This window comes from Emydura macquarii, unplaced genomic scaffold (assembly GCF_026122565.2).
Source record: "Emydura macquarii macquarii isolate MOO-44397 ecotype Brisbane River unplaced genomic scaffold, CSIRO-AGI_Emac_v2 contig_3249, whole genome shotgun sequence".
Classification (NCBI taxonomy): Eukaryota; Metazoa; Chordata; order Testudines; family Chelidae; genus Emydura; species Emydura macquarii.
Genome location: NW_027133386.1, coordinates 436,310 through 454,915, shown reverse-complemented (window position 1 = coordinate 454,915; position 18,606 = coordinate 436,310). Strand labels below are relative to the sequence as shown.

Here is an 18,606-nt window from a genome sequence, read left to right as displayed (position 1 = left end):
CTTCATAATGTGTGTGAAGGCAAGGGTGAGAGGTTCCCCCCAGGGTTGGGCTGTGGAGGCAGAAAGACTGGGCCAGTTATGAGCAGTCCGATGCCAGCACCACACGGGGAGCGAACCGCGGAGCGCTTTGCATTAGGGAAGCTTTGAAAACAAGGTTCTGCAATGAGATGCAGGAGTGATTTCTGTTCCTGTATGTTGTTTACCTTTGGTGACACCCCCTCTTTGATATCTGTGCCCGACAAATCCCTCCTGAATGATGCAAAACTTTATTTCTTAACATTCAAGTCATGGGGGAAGGCGGGGGGGAGGGTTCACTCACTGTCTCCAGGGGTAGGGTGGTAGCTTGCTGGCCAGCTGTCAGCATGGTCACCGCAGCTTTCTGCTCGCCTCCACCAGGGGGGGGAGGAGAGCACGTACTGCCTCCTGGACAATCTTCTCTGGGACCTTTTGGGGGCGGGGGCAGGCGACATAGCCCTCGGTTGTGGAGCATTATGGAGGGGCTGCAGTGGGACTCTGTCCTGCCCCCGCTCCTCCTGAAGCTCCACAAGACGCCGCAGCATGTCTGCCTGGTCCCGCAGGAGTCGCAGCATCTCCTGCGTGGTACTGCGATCATGCTCCTGCATTTGTATGTGACTCTCCATGACCCTGTCCATGTTCTGGGACAAGGTCAGTCACCTCGCTCTTTGCTCTGTCTCTGAAGCTGCTGAGCCGTTCATGAGCTCTGAAAACATGTCATCTCTGCTTTTTTTTTTTTTTTCCTTTTTCTAATCTGAGACAGTCTGTCTGCAGCGTTTCTTAAGGGTCGGTCCACTGCCGAGGTGTCTACAGAATGAAAGAAAAATAACCAGGTAGCCACAGTTAGCATCGTGAAGAACATGATACAAATGTTACAATTTAGATAATGATCCCATGATACAATGTAGCAAATGATTTCCTCTCTCTGCTTGTATTTTAAATCCTTGCAGAGAGGAACTGCGGATAGCGTGGTGTGGGGGGAGGGGAGACTATGCTTAAAACACATGAAGCCATGGTTGAAAAAAATTTGAATGAATGAATTTGAATTTGAATGAAAACTTAAATGAATGAAAACTTCCTATACAGGAAGGATGGGCTCCACCTAAACCAGAATGGAACCAGATTTCTGGCATGTAAAATTAAAAGGTCTTAGAGCAGTTTTTAAACTAAGAGCTAGGGGAATGCAGACAGGTGCAGAGGAGCACGTGATTTGGACAGGTACATCCCTGTCACCACCTGTGTGACTTATTCTGCCTTCCAATATATTTTGTGCCCTGGTATTACTGGGTTCCTTTGATTATCCTCATTCCACCAAGTTTCTGTTCTGTGATGCCTATTATATCAATATCCTCATGAAATATGAGGCACTCAAGTCCACCCACTGCAGTATTTAGCTGTCTGCTATTATGTGATGTAATTGAATGGGACTGTAGAAAGGTGCTGTAGAAAGGAGCCTGGGCCCGAGGAAGTGTCACGACACCCCAGCCGGATGGTGCCACTGGCCTACAGGGACTCTTTGTCATTTCATTGTTTCTCATCCTATCCTATCCATATTTTATCATCCTCCATCCTCTCCTCCTTACTAGTTTTAAAGTGAACAGAAAGAAGTATTTCTTCACATAACACACAGTCAACCTGTGGAACTCCTTGCCAGAGGATATTGTGAAGGCCAAGACTATAATGGGGTTCAAAAAAGAACTAGGTGAGTTCATGGAAGATAGATCAATCGATGGCTATTAACCAGGATGGGCAGGGATGCAAAATCAGGCCCTGAAATGTGCCTAGTCTCTGTTTGCCAGAAGTTGGGAATGAGCCACAGGGGATGGATCACTTGATGATTGCCTGTTCTGTTCATTCCCTCTAACCACCTGGCATGGGCCACTGTCGGCAGACAGGATACTGCGCTAGATGGACCATTGGTCTAACCCGGTATGGCCATTCTTATGCTCTTACCCCTACATTACAGACATGTACTCTTAACTCCATTTTAATGTCTGCTAATGGAGAAATTTTCAGTTAGATGCATAATGGGAGAAAGGAAAAGGGAATGACCATTATTCATACAAAATAAATAAAATTATTCAAATATAATCTATGCATAATATTTAAATGAGTTTTAACTCTACTGGAAATCACAGAACCTTGCGACAGGACAGAGTTAAGGTTAATTGGGTGTCCTATTTATGTAACTCCAGAAATTAACATATCTGGATTTCTTGAACATGAGTTCAGAAATTCTTGGGTTTTCACACAAACCTAGGTGATAAGTAACAGCGAGCACAGATTTGTCCCAAACAAATCCTCTCAAACCAATCTAATTTCCTTCTTTGACTGAGTTACTGCCGTAAGGATGCGGGGAAGCAGTAAATGTCATATATCTTGATTTGATTAAATCTCTTGACACAGTCTTTCATGATGGTCTCATCATCAAAGTAGGGAAGTGGAGTCAAGATGAAATTACTGTGAGGTGTGTGCATAACTGGTTGAAGGACTGTTTTTGAAGAATAGTTACCAGTGGTTCACTGTGACACTGGGAAGACGTATTCCCTGGAGTCCCAGCGGGGTCTCTCCTGCATCCAGTGCTTCTCAATATTTCCATTAACGACTTGGGGGAAGGTCTGGTTATAAAATGTACAGATGATACCAGGCTCGAAGGGGCTGCAAACACTTGGGAGGACAGGGGATGGGACGGTGCTGAATCACTAGATAGTATGACAATAACGGACAAGCTGGGTGAACCTGAGTGCCCGAGGATTCTGTAGCACTAGACATGTGTCACAAATGTTTGTCCAGACCCTGTGTAAGCAGCTGTGCTGATGTGGAAGAACAAGACTCACGGGCAGCCAATGTACTGGGGAGATCACATGGGATCTAGCTTTCGAATCTAAATATCATATATCTAAGAGGGCCGGTGATACTGTCCGACAGAAGAAAGATTAAGACCAGAGAGCCTTGCCTCGGGGTAACCTAGGTCCTGCTTCAAGGGATGCAGAAAATAGACCAAGGACCTGAGGAAACCTGAAGGAGGAAGAGACAGTCGTCACTTAGGAGTGGTAGCCATCCCGCTTTGCTTACCAATCAGGATACTGTGTGGGGCCAGCATAGTTACTGAGGGTTTATGCTCGGGAAACTGAGACTTCCTTTCTGTTTGCCTGTGATATCTGCTTTTCAATAAACAGTAGCTCTGCACTGAAGATGCTGACTTCTTGGTCTTCATGGGCATGGTCACGGGGTGCCCAGCTGAGGGCACATGAATTGATCTGAATTGATCCCCGGCCCAACAACAAGATTAGAATTCAAAATGCTGTAGATAAATGGTTACTGAAATCAAGAAGATAAAATTCAGTAAAGAAAAGTGCAAAGTGCTCCACTGAGGAAGGAAAAATTAAAAGCTCAAATACAAAATGGGGCGTACCAGGCCAGGCAGCAGTTCTGCAGAAAAGGAGCTGAGAGTTGTAGGGCCTCCTAAATGGAATGTGAGTCAATAATGGGATGCTGTGGCAAAAAAGTCAGAAGTCACGTTGGGGGACCATTAACAGCAGTATCACGTGTAAGACACAGGAGGGACATGTTCCACTCTCCTTAGCACTGGCCAGGCCTCAGCTGGAAAACCGTATCCAGTGCCACTCTATGAATGACAGGATCAAAGTCGAGAAAATCCAGAGGAGAGCAACAAACATGACAAGAAGTTTGGAAAACACGGCCAGTGAGGAAGGGTTGAAAGAGCTGAGCATGTTTAGGCTGAAGAAGAGACGGCTGCGGGGGGACACGTTCACAGCCCTCAAATATGTCAACATTTGTTACAAAGGAGATGGTGTCAACTGTTCACCGTGTCCACCAGGGGTCAGATGAGAAGACATTGGCTTGGGTTGCAGCAAGGGTGATTTCGGTTGGATATTGGGGTTGTTTGGAACCGGCTACCAAAGGAGGTTTTGGCATTCCCGGCCCTGGAGGTGTGTAAGAATAGGTTAGACTAACGCTTGTCTGTCAGGGAAAATCTACACAGATTTACTTCTGCCTCAGCACAGGGCTTCATGACCTCTTGAGGTCCCTTCCATGCCTACATGTCTATGGTTTTTGCTAATGGGGTTGGCGTTTCTCAGAAAAATGTTGATTTTTTTTTTCCATCAGAAAAGCAACTCTCAATATTCAGCCAATACATCCACCTCGGGAATCAAACCTAGGATCATAAAGCCTGTGCTAAGCAACACATTTCCATTCACCACGGCCTTTGCAACACATCAGCCTCTCCACAAGACATAGCCACCACTAGAGAGGGACAGAGCACCCTCATCAAGCGAGCAGTGGAGGCGTTAGGTGCCTAAATCTCTTAGGTGATAGTTTAATCTCTACTAGGTGCCTATATGCATCTTTAGGTGCCTAAATACCTTTGGAAATATGAGCTCTGGAGCAAGATTATGGTTTATTCAATTCTATTCAGTGGCTTATACCTCAATTGATCTTAGTATATTTATCTGGGATTTTCAAAGAGGCCTGTGCACCTAACTCCCACTGAAAGTCATTAATTTTAATGAGGCTGGGCCATCAATATCCCTCCATCAACTTTGATGCTCTCATATCATCTGCTTTGCTTCTACAGTCTCTGCATACCAGACTCGTGCTTGGTGTTGCTTATCCTCTCACTACTTCACTGCATGAATACCGGTTACCGAAATTGAGTGGTTCTGCTAGTGAAAACATTTGCAAATCAGTTGCTCTTCTTTCTGCTCTTCCACCAACTCGAGTCCTCACAATATTGGTGACCTCCATCTCTCCAGGAGGCATTGGACTTGTTTGTTTTCTAACTTCAGACTCTTAGGTGCTAAAAGGCTTTGTCCCAGATGAGCTGGCAGATGGAAGGAAATTTCCCTGCTGACAAAGTGGGTGTTTCAGATAGTATGAGTGTGATAAAAAGATGTCTCAGTCGCACAGTTATCAACATTTTCAAAGCAACCAGGGTTCCGTCCTCTCTGAAATCTTCCCCACAGTGGACTTTATCCCATGTCACTCTTATATTTCAACTTCAAGAGGAATCCAGATTATCCACGTACAAGAAGAAGAGCTTATAACAATTCATTCTTCTTTATCCATAGATGCAACACCTCAGTGTTCCCAGATTATAAAATTATTTCTTCTTCCTTCCTGTCTATCTTGCTTTCTTTATAGTCCGTGTTCTTTGTTCTTTTCACTCCTCTTTCAATCTCTCCATTTTCCTTTTTCTTTCTAGTTTTGAGTTGGTTGGTTGACAGAGTTTCTGAGCTGACTGTTGACTCCTGGAAGAAGCAGAAGCAACACATGAGGTACTGGAATACCTGGGAGGGGGTGGAAGGGTGGAAAGAAAGAGAGACTGGTCACCATATTTGGGGTCAGGAAGGAATTTTCCCCCAAGTCAGGTTGGCAGAGACCTGGGAGTTTTCCACCTTCCCCTGCAGCACGGGGCACGGGTCACTTGCTGGTTTAAAGTAGAGTAAATGGTGGATTCTCTGTAACTTCAAGTCTTCAAATCATGATCTGAATATCTGAGTAACTCAGCCAGAGATCAGAGGTCTATTACAGGAGTGGGCAGGTGAGGAGACTGAATTATTGTGCGGGTCCCGTCTGACCTTAAAGAGTTCGCTGACACTGCAATTAAAAACACGCAGCTGTCCTGTGCCCGAAGACTCAGGCTCGCAGGGCTGTTTAATTGCTGTGTGGACGTTCCGGCTTGGGCGGCAGCCTGATCTTTGGGACCCTCCCACCGCGTAGGGTCCTTGAGTCCAGGCACCAGCCCGAGCCCAGACGGCTACATTGCAGTAAACCAGCCCCTTAGTCCAAGCCCACATCAGCCGACACGGGCCAGCCACGGGTTTTTAATTGTCGTGTAGACAGGTCCAAAGTCTATGAGTCTATTCTGGGCTCCGCGTAGACATGTCCCAGAACCAGCACCTGGCCTCATCTCCCTGTGCCCCCGACTGTGGGTGCGGGGACAAGGGAGGTCAGCGCTGGGCCACATTCCTGGGGGGCTGGGAATTGGGCCCGGGCTTTGGACACGAATTGTCCTCCGCGGGACCCCTGGGCTTGGGCTAAAAAGGCCATGTACTACACAAGCAATAATCACAGCAACTCCCCAGCCTTGGAGTTAGGAAGGGAGGAAAGTAAATATTGAAGCAGGGCAAAATGACCTGACCAATAGGTACCATGGTAACGGGGTGCCCCGCCTGCTGCTATGCCTCCCCTCACCATCTGGACGAAGACGGTGATAAGACGTCCTTCCTCAGACAGCGTGCCTGGTAGAGAAACCTCAGGATATATTCCCCCTTGTTCTTCCCTTGCAGTTGGTTCGTTAAGGAGATTTAGGGTCATTCCTGCTGTCAAGATAGCCAAATTCACAGCAAAAATGCATATGCCATGCAGGTCAAGTGGTAAATAATAAACAGGGGTGCGGGTATAATTATATGCCTCCCATAGACTCTAATATTCATTGTATAATTATTTATATTACCAAATAGGGGTTTTATGGGGCTTTGTAGAGGTGGGTGTATTTACATATTATTTTAGATAAGAAGCTGTGAAGTAGTTAACTCGCGGCTCACTCCGTTGGTCGCAAGGCGAAGGGAATGAGTGGGTTAGAAGCTGTAACTGAATAAACGCTCCTTATCCCTCCACCCAGCTCAATCTTTCTTCAACCGACCCTGCAACACCGATCCCTTCTCTGGCCACCGGCTAAAGTATGTAGCTCTGTAGTTTAATTCGTAGCAGCGCTCAGGGTAAAGCCTATTCCGTCGATGTACGAGGGGAGATTATTCTAGATAGATACAACAGAATTAATGCAAGCACCCCACTTATGTGACTGGACATCATTTCAGTTGCAAAACACCAACTCAGCAGTGAGAAAACGTCAGGTTTGCAGTTGCCCTGGAGCTGGAATTCGGACCCTTTTGTTTGTCTGTGTTATGATAGAGTCTTTCATCGCATGATCGCCCAGTCTGTGTCTACACTTGGGGCAGGGGCTATGATTCCCACCTAGAGCAGACATGCCCGGCTTGAGGTAGCCTGATAAAATAGCAGCGTAGCTGTGGAATCATGGCGTGGGCTGGCTGTACCCAGACACCATGGGTACGTACTTTGGGTGGCTAGCTTATGCCACTGCTCCCCACTGCCTGGGCTATTTTTAGCACACTAGCTTTAGCAGAGCTAGCATGGGCACATCCCAGCTCCAGATGTTTTCTTCCACAAGATCCTTGCCTTGGTCAGTGCACAGGACGGGCACCTGTACGTAATACGCCATTTCCTTACTTTACAACCCAATAACATTTGGTAGCTATAGACATATAGATGGTACATTACCCAGCTCTCCCTCCATTTCCACAGCTATAAAATGAGGGTGCAGCATTGGGAAGGGTTAATTAAAGACCGGTGCACTCTGACACCTTGGCTGGAAGGTGCTTATAGAAATGCAAACTGCAAGGGTTGTTGCGTCTCTTTCTGCCCTAGCACGTCTCCCTCCCATCCTCAGCAATGGAGAACCAGACAGAGGTGAGCGAGTTTGTCCTGCTAGGCCTGACCAATATCCAGGGGCTACAGCGCTTCCTCCTCCCTCTCTTCCTCCTGCTCTACCTGGCCAGTGTGTTGGGAAATGGGGCAATCTTGGCTGTGGTCTTTGCCGAGTCTCGGCTCCACACCCCCATGTACTTCTTCCTGTGCAACCTCTCCTGCCTGGACATGTGCTTCTCCACAGTCACCATGCCCAAGATGCTGGCTGGTTTCCTGTCTGAGCACCAGACCATCTCCTTTGCCAGTTGCCTGGCCCAGCTCCACTTCTTCCACCTCCTGGGCAGCAGCGAGGCCGTGCTCCTGGCCGTCATGGCCTACGACCGCTACGTGGCCATCTGCAACCCACTGCGCTACAGGCTGGTCATGAGCCCACGGGCCTGCCTGTTCCTGGCAGCGGCCACCTGGACCATTGGCTTCCTGCACGCCCTGACGACCACAGTCTTGGCCTCCCAGCTGCGCTTCTGCGGCCACAACCACGTCCGCCACTTCTTCTGCGACATCAAGCCCCTGCTGAACCTGGCCTGCAGCAGCACCCACCTCAACTTGACAGTGCTCAACGTGGATGCCGGAGTCCTGGGTCTGAGTTCCTTCATCCTCACGCTCCTCTCCTACCTCTACATCATCTCCTTCCTCCTCCTGAAGGTCCAGTCGCGGGAAAGCAGGAAAAAGGCCTTCTCCACCTGCGCCTCCCACCTCACCGTGGTCTCTCTATTCTATATACCGGTCCTTGGCAACTACATAGCAGGCTCTCCTGGGGTCTCCCCTGAAAGGGACATGATACCCACCCTCATGTACAGCATCGCCACCCCCGTTCTGAACCCCCTGATCTACACCCTGAGAAACGAGGAGGTGAAATCTGCCCTGAAGAAATTCCTGAACAGAAAACGTTTCTCTGAAAGGACATGAGTTTAATGAAGGCAAAATCCCCTCAATGAGAATTAAGACATTTTACTCTTTGTTGACCCACAGATTTTTAAAAACACATTGCATTTTTTTTTTCATTTTTTCTCCTGGATGATGTCACCACAGGGCAGAGTTAAGGTTGTTTGGGTACCCAAGTGTTGTTTCTTATAATAAAAAATTTGGATTTTGTTCAACTTTAATGGTGAATATCCTGTGTATATTTGGGGGAAATTAAAGCATGCTACTCAACTCCAAATTACTGACATGTATCCTAGACCTTTACTCCATGTCGGTTTCCGACGATGGATAAACTTTCAGTTAGAAGCAGAGTGGGGGAGAAAAAGGAATGACCGTAAATTATTTAATTAAATAAAATCATTGAAATCATGTTCATGCACAATGTATCCATCAATTCTGACGATATAGGAAGGGGAAGAATTCTGTGGCAGGGCAGAATTAAGGTTATTTGGGTTCCTTTCTTGTGCATGTCCAGAAATGAACACATCTAGATTTCTTAAACCTTAATTGGGGACTTCCTGGGTTTTGACTTTTTTTTCCTTTTGTATAATTACCACATCTCTGTAATGTCTTTCACTCCTATTTACTCAATGTGCAACTCTCATCCGTGTCCTTTGTCTCAGTATAGATTTTGTCTGTGGACTGAAAAAGGGAAAGTTGGCAGTGCAATATTTAGCTGCAGGGATCACGCAGCACTGGGCACCAGGAAACAGGTTGTCGGGATCTATCCTTTCTCTTGATCCAAGTCACCAAAGGGGTCTAGCGCACAGGAGACCAATTTGTGTCAGACACAGAAAACTAGAGAGTAGGGGCTAATCCACCATGGGTAACCTAGAGGGGTGGAGAGGGTCAGATAGTCTAACAGAACTTCTTCATCACTGCTAGCTGTGGGGTAAACGTTAGACGGATTATTATTATTAATATTTGTGTTATATTACAGTACCTCCCTTTAGTACTAAGTGATAGCAGAGACCCAATGACCGGAAAAAAACATAGCGAGAGACAGTCCCAGCCTCAAAGACCTTCCAGTGTGGAGATGTTTCCCTGAAAAAAGTTGGTGCAGGGCTTGGAGGACTAGATACTGGCTGTTCCACCTCCTAAACGAGGGTGGTAGTTTCAGAGTCCTTCTCACGCTCTCTCTCACCCCCTCTCCCACATGACTCTTTCCTAATTTAGTCCAAAATGGGACATCTTCAACCGGCAAGATTGAGGAAGCACTACAACAGAATATCTCACAGCCAAGTGGTTAGAGCATGCATCTGAGAAGAGGTACCTCTCTCTCCAAATCTCTGCTCCACCTCAGGTGGCTGGGGGACTTGAACGTGGGTTTGCCACATCCCAGGCGAGTATCCTAACCACTGGACTAAAAGTTGGAAGAGTGACTTTCTCGCAGTCCCATTTTGTGCACACTCACCTATAGGAGCCTGAGTTCTGGCCATACCTAGTAGATCAGGCCCTGTGGGTGATTCAGGTGAGGAACACCTATCTTCCCCCAGTTCATGACTAACTCTGGGGCTTAGGTCCGGATGGCTACAGGAAGGTGCACCTGCTGAAAGGCAGAAACTTTAGGAGCCCAGGGAACATTTCCTGAAAAAACCTGTGCACCAAGTGAGTTCAGGCAACTACAGGGCTTGGCCACAGCTGAGAGGGGTTTTGTGAATCCCAAGGGGGTCTGATTCTGGACGTTAGGTGCCCAAAGTGTAAGTTAGGTGCCTAAGCCCCATTGTGAATCCAGCCTCAGATGCTTAACAAGATTAGTATTAATGATAAGAGGGAGGGAAAAGAACAGGTAAGTCAGATGTATTCAAGTCAGCAGAGCCTGATGGAAGTCATTCTAGAATACGTAACGAATTAGCTGAAATGTTCTTGGGACCGTTAGCAATGACCTTTAAGAACTTTTGGAAGATGGGGAAGGTCCCAGGGGAACAGGGAAGGGCAAATATAGAGCCTATCTTCAAAAGGGGAAAAGTAGGGCCCCGGGAATTTTAGACCAGTCAGCCTAACTTTGACACCCAGAAAGATGTGGGAGCAAACAATCAATGCACTCCAACGTAGAGCAAAAGAAGGCATTAGGTACTAACCAGCATGGATTTGTCAAGAAGAAATCATGGCAAACCAATGCAATTTCCTTCTTTGACAGGATTACTGGCCTAGTGGATAGTGGGGAAACAGTAGACATGATATATCTCGATTTTATTAAGTCTTTCAATATAATCTTCCATGAAAATCTCATCATTAAACTAGGGTCTAGATGAAATTATTGTAAGGTGTGTGCATAATTGGTTGAAAGACTGTTTTCAAAGAATCATAGAATCATAGAAGATGAAGGTTGGAAGGGACCTCAGGAGGTCATCTAGTCTAAGCCCCTGCTCAAATCAGGACTAACCTTAGCTAAATAATCCCAGCCAGGGCTTTGTCAAGTCACAGCTTAAAAACCCTTAAGGATGGAGATGCCACCGCCTCCCTAGGTAACCCATTCCAGTGCTTCACCACTCTCCTAGTTGTAGGAGAGTAAAGAGTTAAAAGCTGAACAAGTGACCAGGCCTAAATTACAGGGAACGGGGTCAAGGCACGGGTAAACCTTGTTTCTGTTAATTGGTGTGAATTCTAGTTAGAGTCTTATTTTTCTTCTTTATTTTCCTTCCTGGCCATCTGTGCAGGGGATGAGTCTATTGCCACTCCTGTGCAAGGCTTTTTGGTGGGAAGGAAGTATTATCTTCCTTCTCCCCCTGGCATGCCTTTACTTCAAAGAATGTTAGTGTAAAATTTAGAGGTTTTAGTGTGAAGTGCCTGCCCTCTGTATGGTAATCCTGTAAACAACAAACAGGGGCAGGTATAATTGTATTCATCATGTAGTTGTTAATATTCATCGCATAGGTGTTAATGTCACCAAATAAGGGTCTATGGGGAGTTGCTGGAAATGTATACATTTACAGACTGTTGTGGATAAAAGAATTGTAAAGTAACCCCTCGTGGCTCACTCGCGGCATTGAGGTGGAACGAGCAGGCAATAAAGGGATCCATTTCCCCAGTCCACCCCCGGGACAACCTGTTTGGTTATTTCTAACATCTGGTGCCACGAACAGGATTCCGGGGTAGAGAAGTCACTGATTACCACTCCTCGCCATGGATATGGGTATGTTGGATGGGCCCTTTATAGTAACCACGGTTAGGGAATATATTAAGTTGGTGGGGAAGTTTAGGGAGCGGATGGGGTACCTCCTGGGGGACGTCAGGACTTGCCAGCCATCCAGAGGTAGGTGGAAGCCTTCCTCACGTCCAGGTCTTCCCAGGATAAGGAAAAAGCTATTTTGGTACCAGCTTTCTGGGAGAGCTTCTCTGGATTATGGAATGAAGTTACAAGTCTTAGAAGAAGCCTGGTTAAAATCTTGCAACAAATCACGGAGGATCAGTGCACAGTTAATTATCACAGTGTGCTTGCGGTTAGAATGGCTGAGAGCCATATGGAAGATTTTAACGGCCTTAAGTCAGAGAACCTGGCCCTGAAGGGTCAAGAGGATGCCTTAAAGCAAACTTCTGTTACCCCGTCCCTTCTTTATCCTCCCCTTCCATCTAGTCCCTGTGCCTCTCCAGCCTATGAGGATAAACTCAGCCACAATAACCCTGTTTGTCCTATCGTGACTGTTCCTAATACCCCCCCAACACGGATCTTCTCCGCTGGTCTGGTATCCAAATTCCCACTGGTCCCCAATCGGACGGAGAAGAGGGCCCCACCGCCCGTCAAAACGGGGACAGCCAATCCCATCTGGAGGAGCTAGTCAATCAGCAAAAAATGTTAGCAGAAAAATCCCGGAGCACAGCCTTGGGACGTTTGGAAAGGATTGCTGACACCCCCAGTTTCACTCTGCTAGCTGTGGCAGCAACTCCCACTCATCTCTCAGAGCCAGGATAAAGACTTAGGGGTGCGAGTTTCCAAGGAGCCCCACTTCTAAGGGGCCCCCACTGATTTCTGTTGCTTTCTGTATCTTTTTTTGGCTTAGGTTTTTCTTCTTCCTAAGTCTCTCTCTGCATTTTCTTTCTCCCTCCCTCCCCTTCCTGTCACTTTTTCTTCTTCTTTGAGAGCTAAGGGTTAAAGCCGCCGTTGGAATGTTAAGGAATATCGGTGCGGTTAGCCTGTGCTTTAAAACGATTTCACAGAACTAATTGGGTGCTTTTCACCCCACCCACCCCCCTTGCACTTTTGTTTTTCTAAAATTTTAATGGAGGGAATTTTAAATACACTTTAAAAGTAAAAAGGTTTTGACAAAGCACAGACTAAGGTAGCTGTGTTGCAAATATTGTATTTAGCGACTCAAGTTTTACAATCACAATACGCCACCTTAAAAATGCAGCTCATTAAAAACAGTGGCTGATAAATACAGTAAAAGAATGGAGGGTTTACTGTCACGAACCTATGTTGTCAGTAAAATGTTCAAGCTATAGCAGCAAAAAATAATATAATAAAGCTAAAATTTGTTTAATTCAATGCAAAAGTAAGTAATTAAAAAAAAAGTGAAAAGTAGCTTTTATAAAAATTAATACTACAAAAGTTAAAAACAATCGAACAGTTAAAAGTTGTAGAATTGTTAAAAAGTAATTGTAAAAATGGTATAAAAGTAATAGTGTTAAAATATTTTGGTTTAATACTGTTCAATAAGGTAAATTTCTGTATAATTTGGTACAGTCACATTGCGTGAAAACCTGATAGTTAAACAAATGACACAAAGGGGTCAGGTAGTGGCTACTGCCATGTTTTGTCCCGAAGAGCCTGTACAGCTATTCTGAAGGAAAATTGGCCCTTTTCCTAAAAAAATCGTCTGTAAAGAATTAATTGTAAATATCTGCTGCGGGCAGCAAGCAAAGGAACAATCTATTTAAATTATTTAATTACTAAACAATTGGTCAAGTTTACAAAAGGAAATAAGGGGTTTCCATTAAAACTTGACTGTTTCTCAATGCACAAAATGAAAATTTAAGTATAAGTGTGTAAAAAATTATAGCGTGAAAAATGTTAAGCAAACACAAACAGTGAGTGTTGCTTAGCTTTGTTATTAAGTATTTAATTCTTTTAAAAATAGCTCAATAACTAAAGGACATAATTTTGGCAGGGGCTTCTCAAAGTGCAACGCTAATACTGGCATGGCTCAAGAGGCTTCCTTGAGCCACAGTGTCCACGGTACCTGGGCAGTGGGTCCCCATTTAATTATTAACATTGTGGGGAGCATTGCCAGCAAATCAAAGAAAGTCATTATTCCCCTCTATTCAGCACTGGTGAGGCTGCATTTGGAGTACTGCATCCAGTTTGGGCCCCCCACTACAAAAAAAATGTAAACAAATTTTAAAAAGTCCTGTGGAGGGCAACAAAAAATATTAGGGAGCTAAAGCACAAGACTTATAAAAAAAAATTAAGACAACTAGGCTTGTTTAGCCTACAAAAAAAAAAAATAAGGGGGAGATTTGATAGCAGCCTTTAACTACCTGAAAGGGGGTTCCAGGGAGGATGGAGCTAGGCTGTTCTCAGTGGTACTACTAAATAACAAAACTAGAAGCAATGGTCTCAAGTTAAAGTGGAAAAGGTCTAGGTTAAATATTAGGAAAAAGCTTTTCCCTAGGAGGAGGGTGAAGCACTGGAATGGGTTATCTAGGGAGGTGGTGGAATCTCCATCCTTACAGGTTTTTAAGCTGCGGCTTGACAAAGCCCTGGCTGGGATGGTTTGGCTGGGATTGGTCCTGCTTTGAGCAGAGGGTTGAACTAAATAACCTCCTGAGGTCCCTTCCAACCCTCATCTTCTATGATTCTGTAATCCTCCGGGGCTGTACAATTAATATGGCTAATGGTCAGCTGTGGTTACACTGCCCAGAAACAAAAACAGTCCCTGGGTAATTAACCGCTCGCAATGTGAACCTGGGAAGGTGGGGGGAAAAAGCAAGTAACAAATTTCTGCTCAGACCTCCAGGACTAGAACGTGGGTTGTACCGCGCCGCTCTTTGCACCCTAGAAACCCCAATGTTCCAAAGGCCTTCGGACGTTTATTGTAAACACCCCATTCCATACCAAGCGTGCAGTGTCCGTACATCCAGAGTTTCTACCCCCAATTCTGCTGCAAGCATTAAACTCGTCACTATATCTTCAAAGTAAAGCTGTTCAGTATACTTCCAACATTGCCAAGCAACTTCATCAGGCAATCTTCAGTCTCACTGTGAATACCCACAGGGGAGTCATCCGAGTGGGACAGCTGGTTGTAACGGCACAAACAGTGGCCCACTGTCATTTGGTGCAGGCCACAGTGAACTCTTTTCTCAGACGCATAAACTCAGCTTCCCATGAACTAACTATCACAGACTCACACGGAACAAAATAGACCATGTTAGAAGAGAAATATAATATGTCTGTTTATAAATAAAAATTCTGCAAACACTTTGGAGAACAGGATTAAAATTCAAAATGATGTTGATAAATGGGAGTAATGGGCTGAAAATCAAGAAGATGAAATTCAATAAAGTGCTACACTTAGGAAGGAAAAATCAAATGCATAGTTACACAATGGGGAATAACTTAGTGCTTGTGTAACTCTCAGTATGTGCTATCTGCATCTTAAGGTGCCTAAATACCTCTGGAAATATGCTGTAAACCCTGAGCTTTGGAGACAGATTCTGTCTTATTCAGTTCTCTTCAGGTGCTTATGCATCCGTTATGCTATCTCTGGTTTTCAAACAGCTTCCACATGAAGCGACATTAAAAAGACTGGGGCTATATCTACACTGCCAGCAGCACCGCTGACCATGCAGGATCGATTTCGCGGGTTCAACTGAGCGGCAGCGAAGACTCGCTCGATCAAACCCCGAAGTCAACTCTGTAAATCCACCCCGGCAAGGAGGGCTTTTCCCTTCAGCACAGTGGAGACGCCACGAGAAGTAGACATTAGGAAATCAACGGGAGATATGCAAGTTATTGTACGTAGCTTGCATATCTCCCATCGACTGCCGCCGAAGTCCGCAGCCAGTGTAGACCAGGCCTGGGACTGTTCTTCTTAGAGCAGAGGCTACTAATACAGGTCTATGAAATCATGAATGGTGTGGAAAGTGTGAACAGGGAAGTACTATTTACCCCTTCACATAACACAAGAAATGGGGGTCACCCAGTGAAATGAATAGGCAGCAGATTTAAAACAAATAAAAGGAAGTACTTCTTCATATAACACACTGGGAACCTGTGGAATTTGTTGCCAGGATATGTCGTGAAGGCCAAAAGTCCAAGTGAAATCAAAAAAAGAACTAGATAAGTGCACGAAGGATAGGTCTACCAGTGGCTAGTTGCCAAGATGGTCAGAGACACAACCCCACGCTCTGGGTGTCCCTAAATCTCTGACTGCCAGATGCTAGGACTGGATCACTCAACAATTGCCATGTTCTGTCCATTCCCTCGGGCATTGGTCATGGTCGAAAGACAGGACACTGGGCTAGATGTACCACGGGTCTGACTCAGTATGGCCGTTCTTAGGTTCTGATGAGTCTGTGCTGGGCTCCCCTTGATCACCTGCCACCCCCAGTACCTGGCCTCATCCCCCATGCCGCTGACCTCTTGGATAAAAGCCTTCTCCTGCTGCCGGCTAATGTCATTAGTCCTGTAGTGTAGGTAGGAGCAGAGTTTGCAGCAGTGCTCAGGGCTAACCCATTGGGATGATGCCTTAGGCTTAATCAGAGCAGTGGATTGCATCCTGACTGTCTTGGATAACAGCCACTGATAGACCTATCTGCCAGGGACTTATCTAGCTTTTCTAAAGTGAGTTATACTTTTCACCTTCACAACATCCCCTGGCAATGAGTTCCACAGGTTGTCTGTGCATTGAGGGAAGCTGCCTGTGGAGCCTTGATTCTGCATCATGGGACGGTCTTTAATGACATGATTCCAGAGGCTGCATCCACACTTGGAGCTAGGAGAATGATTTCCAGCTCCCGTCGATGTACCCACGCTAGCTGTGCATGGGGTAGCGCTCCGACACGGTAGCATCACTGCAGTAGCACGGGATGGGTCGCGTAGCGGCCTGGGCTAGCCACCAGGAGTACAATCCTGCCCCGACTTTTTTCATATGTACTCGGGGCAGCTAGCTCACACCGCTGTTTGCCCCTGCCGGCGTTACCGTGGCCACACTGCTATTTTTAGCATGCCAGCTGAACCAGGGCTGGCACGGATAAGTTTAAGCAAGTTGGGAATAGCACCCCTACCTCCAAGCGCAGATGTAGCCAGACCATGTTCTCCCACAAGACCCTTGCTTTCTTGAGGGCACAGGATGGCTGCACCGGGGGCAGAATTAAGGCTGCATGGGCAACTGTACATGATATGACATCTCCTTATCTTCAGGGGTTTACCTGCACAACCAGGGCAATTCCCTAGCTATCGATAATACATTACCCCTCTCTAGCTCCACCCCCCCAACAGTGAAACCAGAATGACACCCCACAGCGGTATTGGGAAGGTCTCATTAATGACCGGCGGGCCCTCTGAGACCCTTGGGTGGAAGGTGCTCATAGAAACAAACGGCATCTCTTTCTGCTCTAACACGTCTCCCTCCTCTCCTCAGCGATGGAGAACCAGACAGAGGCGAGTGATTTCATGCTCCTAGGCCTGACCAATCTCCAGGGGCTACAGCGCTTCCTCTTCCTTCTCTTCCTCCTGCTCTACCTGGCCAGTGTGTTGGGAAATGGGGCAATCTTGGCTGTGGTGCTGGCCGAGTCTCGGCTCCACACCCCCATGTACTTCTTCCTATGCAACCTCTCCAGCCTGGACATTTGCTACTCCACAGTCACCATGCCCAAGATGCTGGCTGGTTTCCTGTCTGAGCACCAGACCATCTCCTTTGCCGGCTGCCTGGCCCAGCTCCACTTCTTCCACCTCCTGGGCAGCAGCGAGGCCGTGCTCCTGGCCGTCATGGCCTACGACCGCTACGTGGCCATCTGCAACCCACTGCGCTACAGGCTGGTCATGAGCCCACGGGCCTGCCTGTTCCTGGCAGCGGCCACCTGGACCATTGGCTTCCTGCACGCCCTGACGACCACAGTCTTGGCCTCCCAGCTGCGCTTCTGCGGCCGCAACCACGTCCAGCACTTCTTCTGCGACATCAAGCCCCTGCTGAACCTGGCCTGCGACAACACCCGGGTCAACCTGATCCTTGTAAATGTAGACGCCGGGGTCCTGGGTCTGAGTTCCTTCATCCTCACGCTCCTCTCCTACCTCTACATCATCTCCTTCCTCCTCCTGAAGGTCCAGTCGCGGGAAAGCAGGAGAAAGGCCTTCTCCACCTGCGCCTCCCACCTCACCGTGGTCTCTCTATTCTATATACCGGTCCTCGGCAACTACATAGCAGCCGCTCCTGGAGGCGCCTCGGAAAGGGACATGGCACCCACCCTCATGTACAGCATTGCCACCCCTGTTCTGAACCCCCTGATCTACACCCTGAGAAATGAGGAGGTGAAATCTGCCCTGAAGAAATTCCTGAACAGAAAACCCTTTCCCTGACAGGACATGCATTAAATGAATCCCAAATTGCTGCAGTTATGTTTAAGGCATTTCAGTCTTTGTGGATCCACTGATTTTTAAAATCATTTTTTTAAATCCCTCATGGTGTCAGTATAGGTCAGCCTTCGCCACCTGTGCCTGTGTCCACATGCGGGCGGCATTAATTTGTCTCCCCCTCCTCTTTGCTTCATGCCCCCGCTCATGGATAGCCACTCAGAGGGAGTTGATCGTCACCCTTATGTGCAACTTCAACTCCTCAGTCTTGAACCCCCTGATCTACACCGAAAGGAAGCGGGAAGTGAAATCCGCCCTGAGGGAGACCTCTTCCCTGGAAAAGAGTGACTAAAGTGGAGAGAATTCCCATAAAGTGAATGTTCTGTCTCTGATGTTGGCAAGGGAAGGGGGAAAATCAACAACGTGCTGTAAAAATCATGGACTCGGTGAAGTCACTGGGGATTTTTGGCTCCTTGGAACAACCCACGAACTGGCCTTGGTCCTAGACTGCAGAGTGTTAACTGCTTTCTTCACCTTGAATCATAGAAGATGAGGGTTGGAAGGGACCTCAGGAGGTATCTAGTCCAACCCCCTGCTCAAAGCAGAACTAATCTCAGCTATGAATG

At 46.8% G+C, this 18,606-nt stretch overlaps 2 protein-coding genes across 2 annotated transcripts; both read left to right on the top strand.

Annotated features, from left to right (window-relative positions):
• Positions 1-7,509: 7,509 nt before the first annotated feature.
• On the top strand, positions 7,510-8,454 carry LOC137142761 (olfactory receptor 12D1-like). The gene has a single exon (XM_067532216.1). It carries the CDS (start codon positions 7,513-7,515, stop codon positions 8,452-8,454), a length of 942 nt encoding a protein of 313 aa, XP_067388317.1. The 5' UTR covers positions 7,510-7,512.
• An 8,590-nt stretch (positions 8,455-17,044) lies between these two features.
• Positions 17,045-17,986, top strand: LOC137142760 (olfactory receptor 12D1-like). Its single transcript, XM_067532215.1, has one exon. It carries the CDS (start codon positions 17,054-17,056, stop codon positions 17,984-17,986), a length of 933 nt encoding a protein of 310 aa, XP_067388316.1. The 5' UTR covers positions 17,045-17,053.
• Positions 17,987-18,606: the final 620 nt, after the last annotated feature.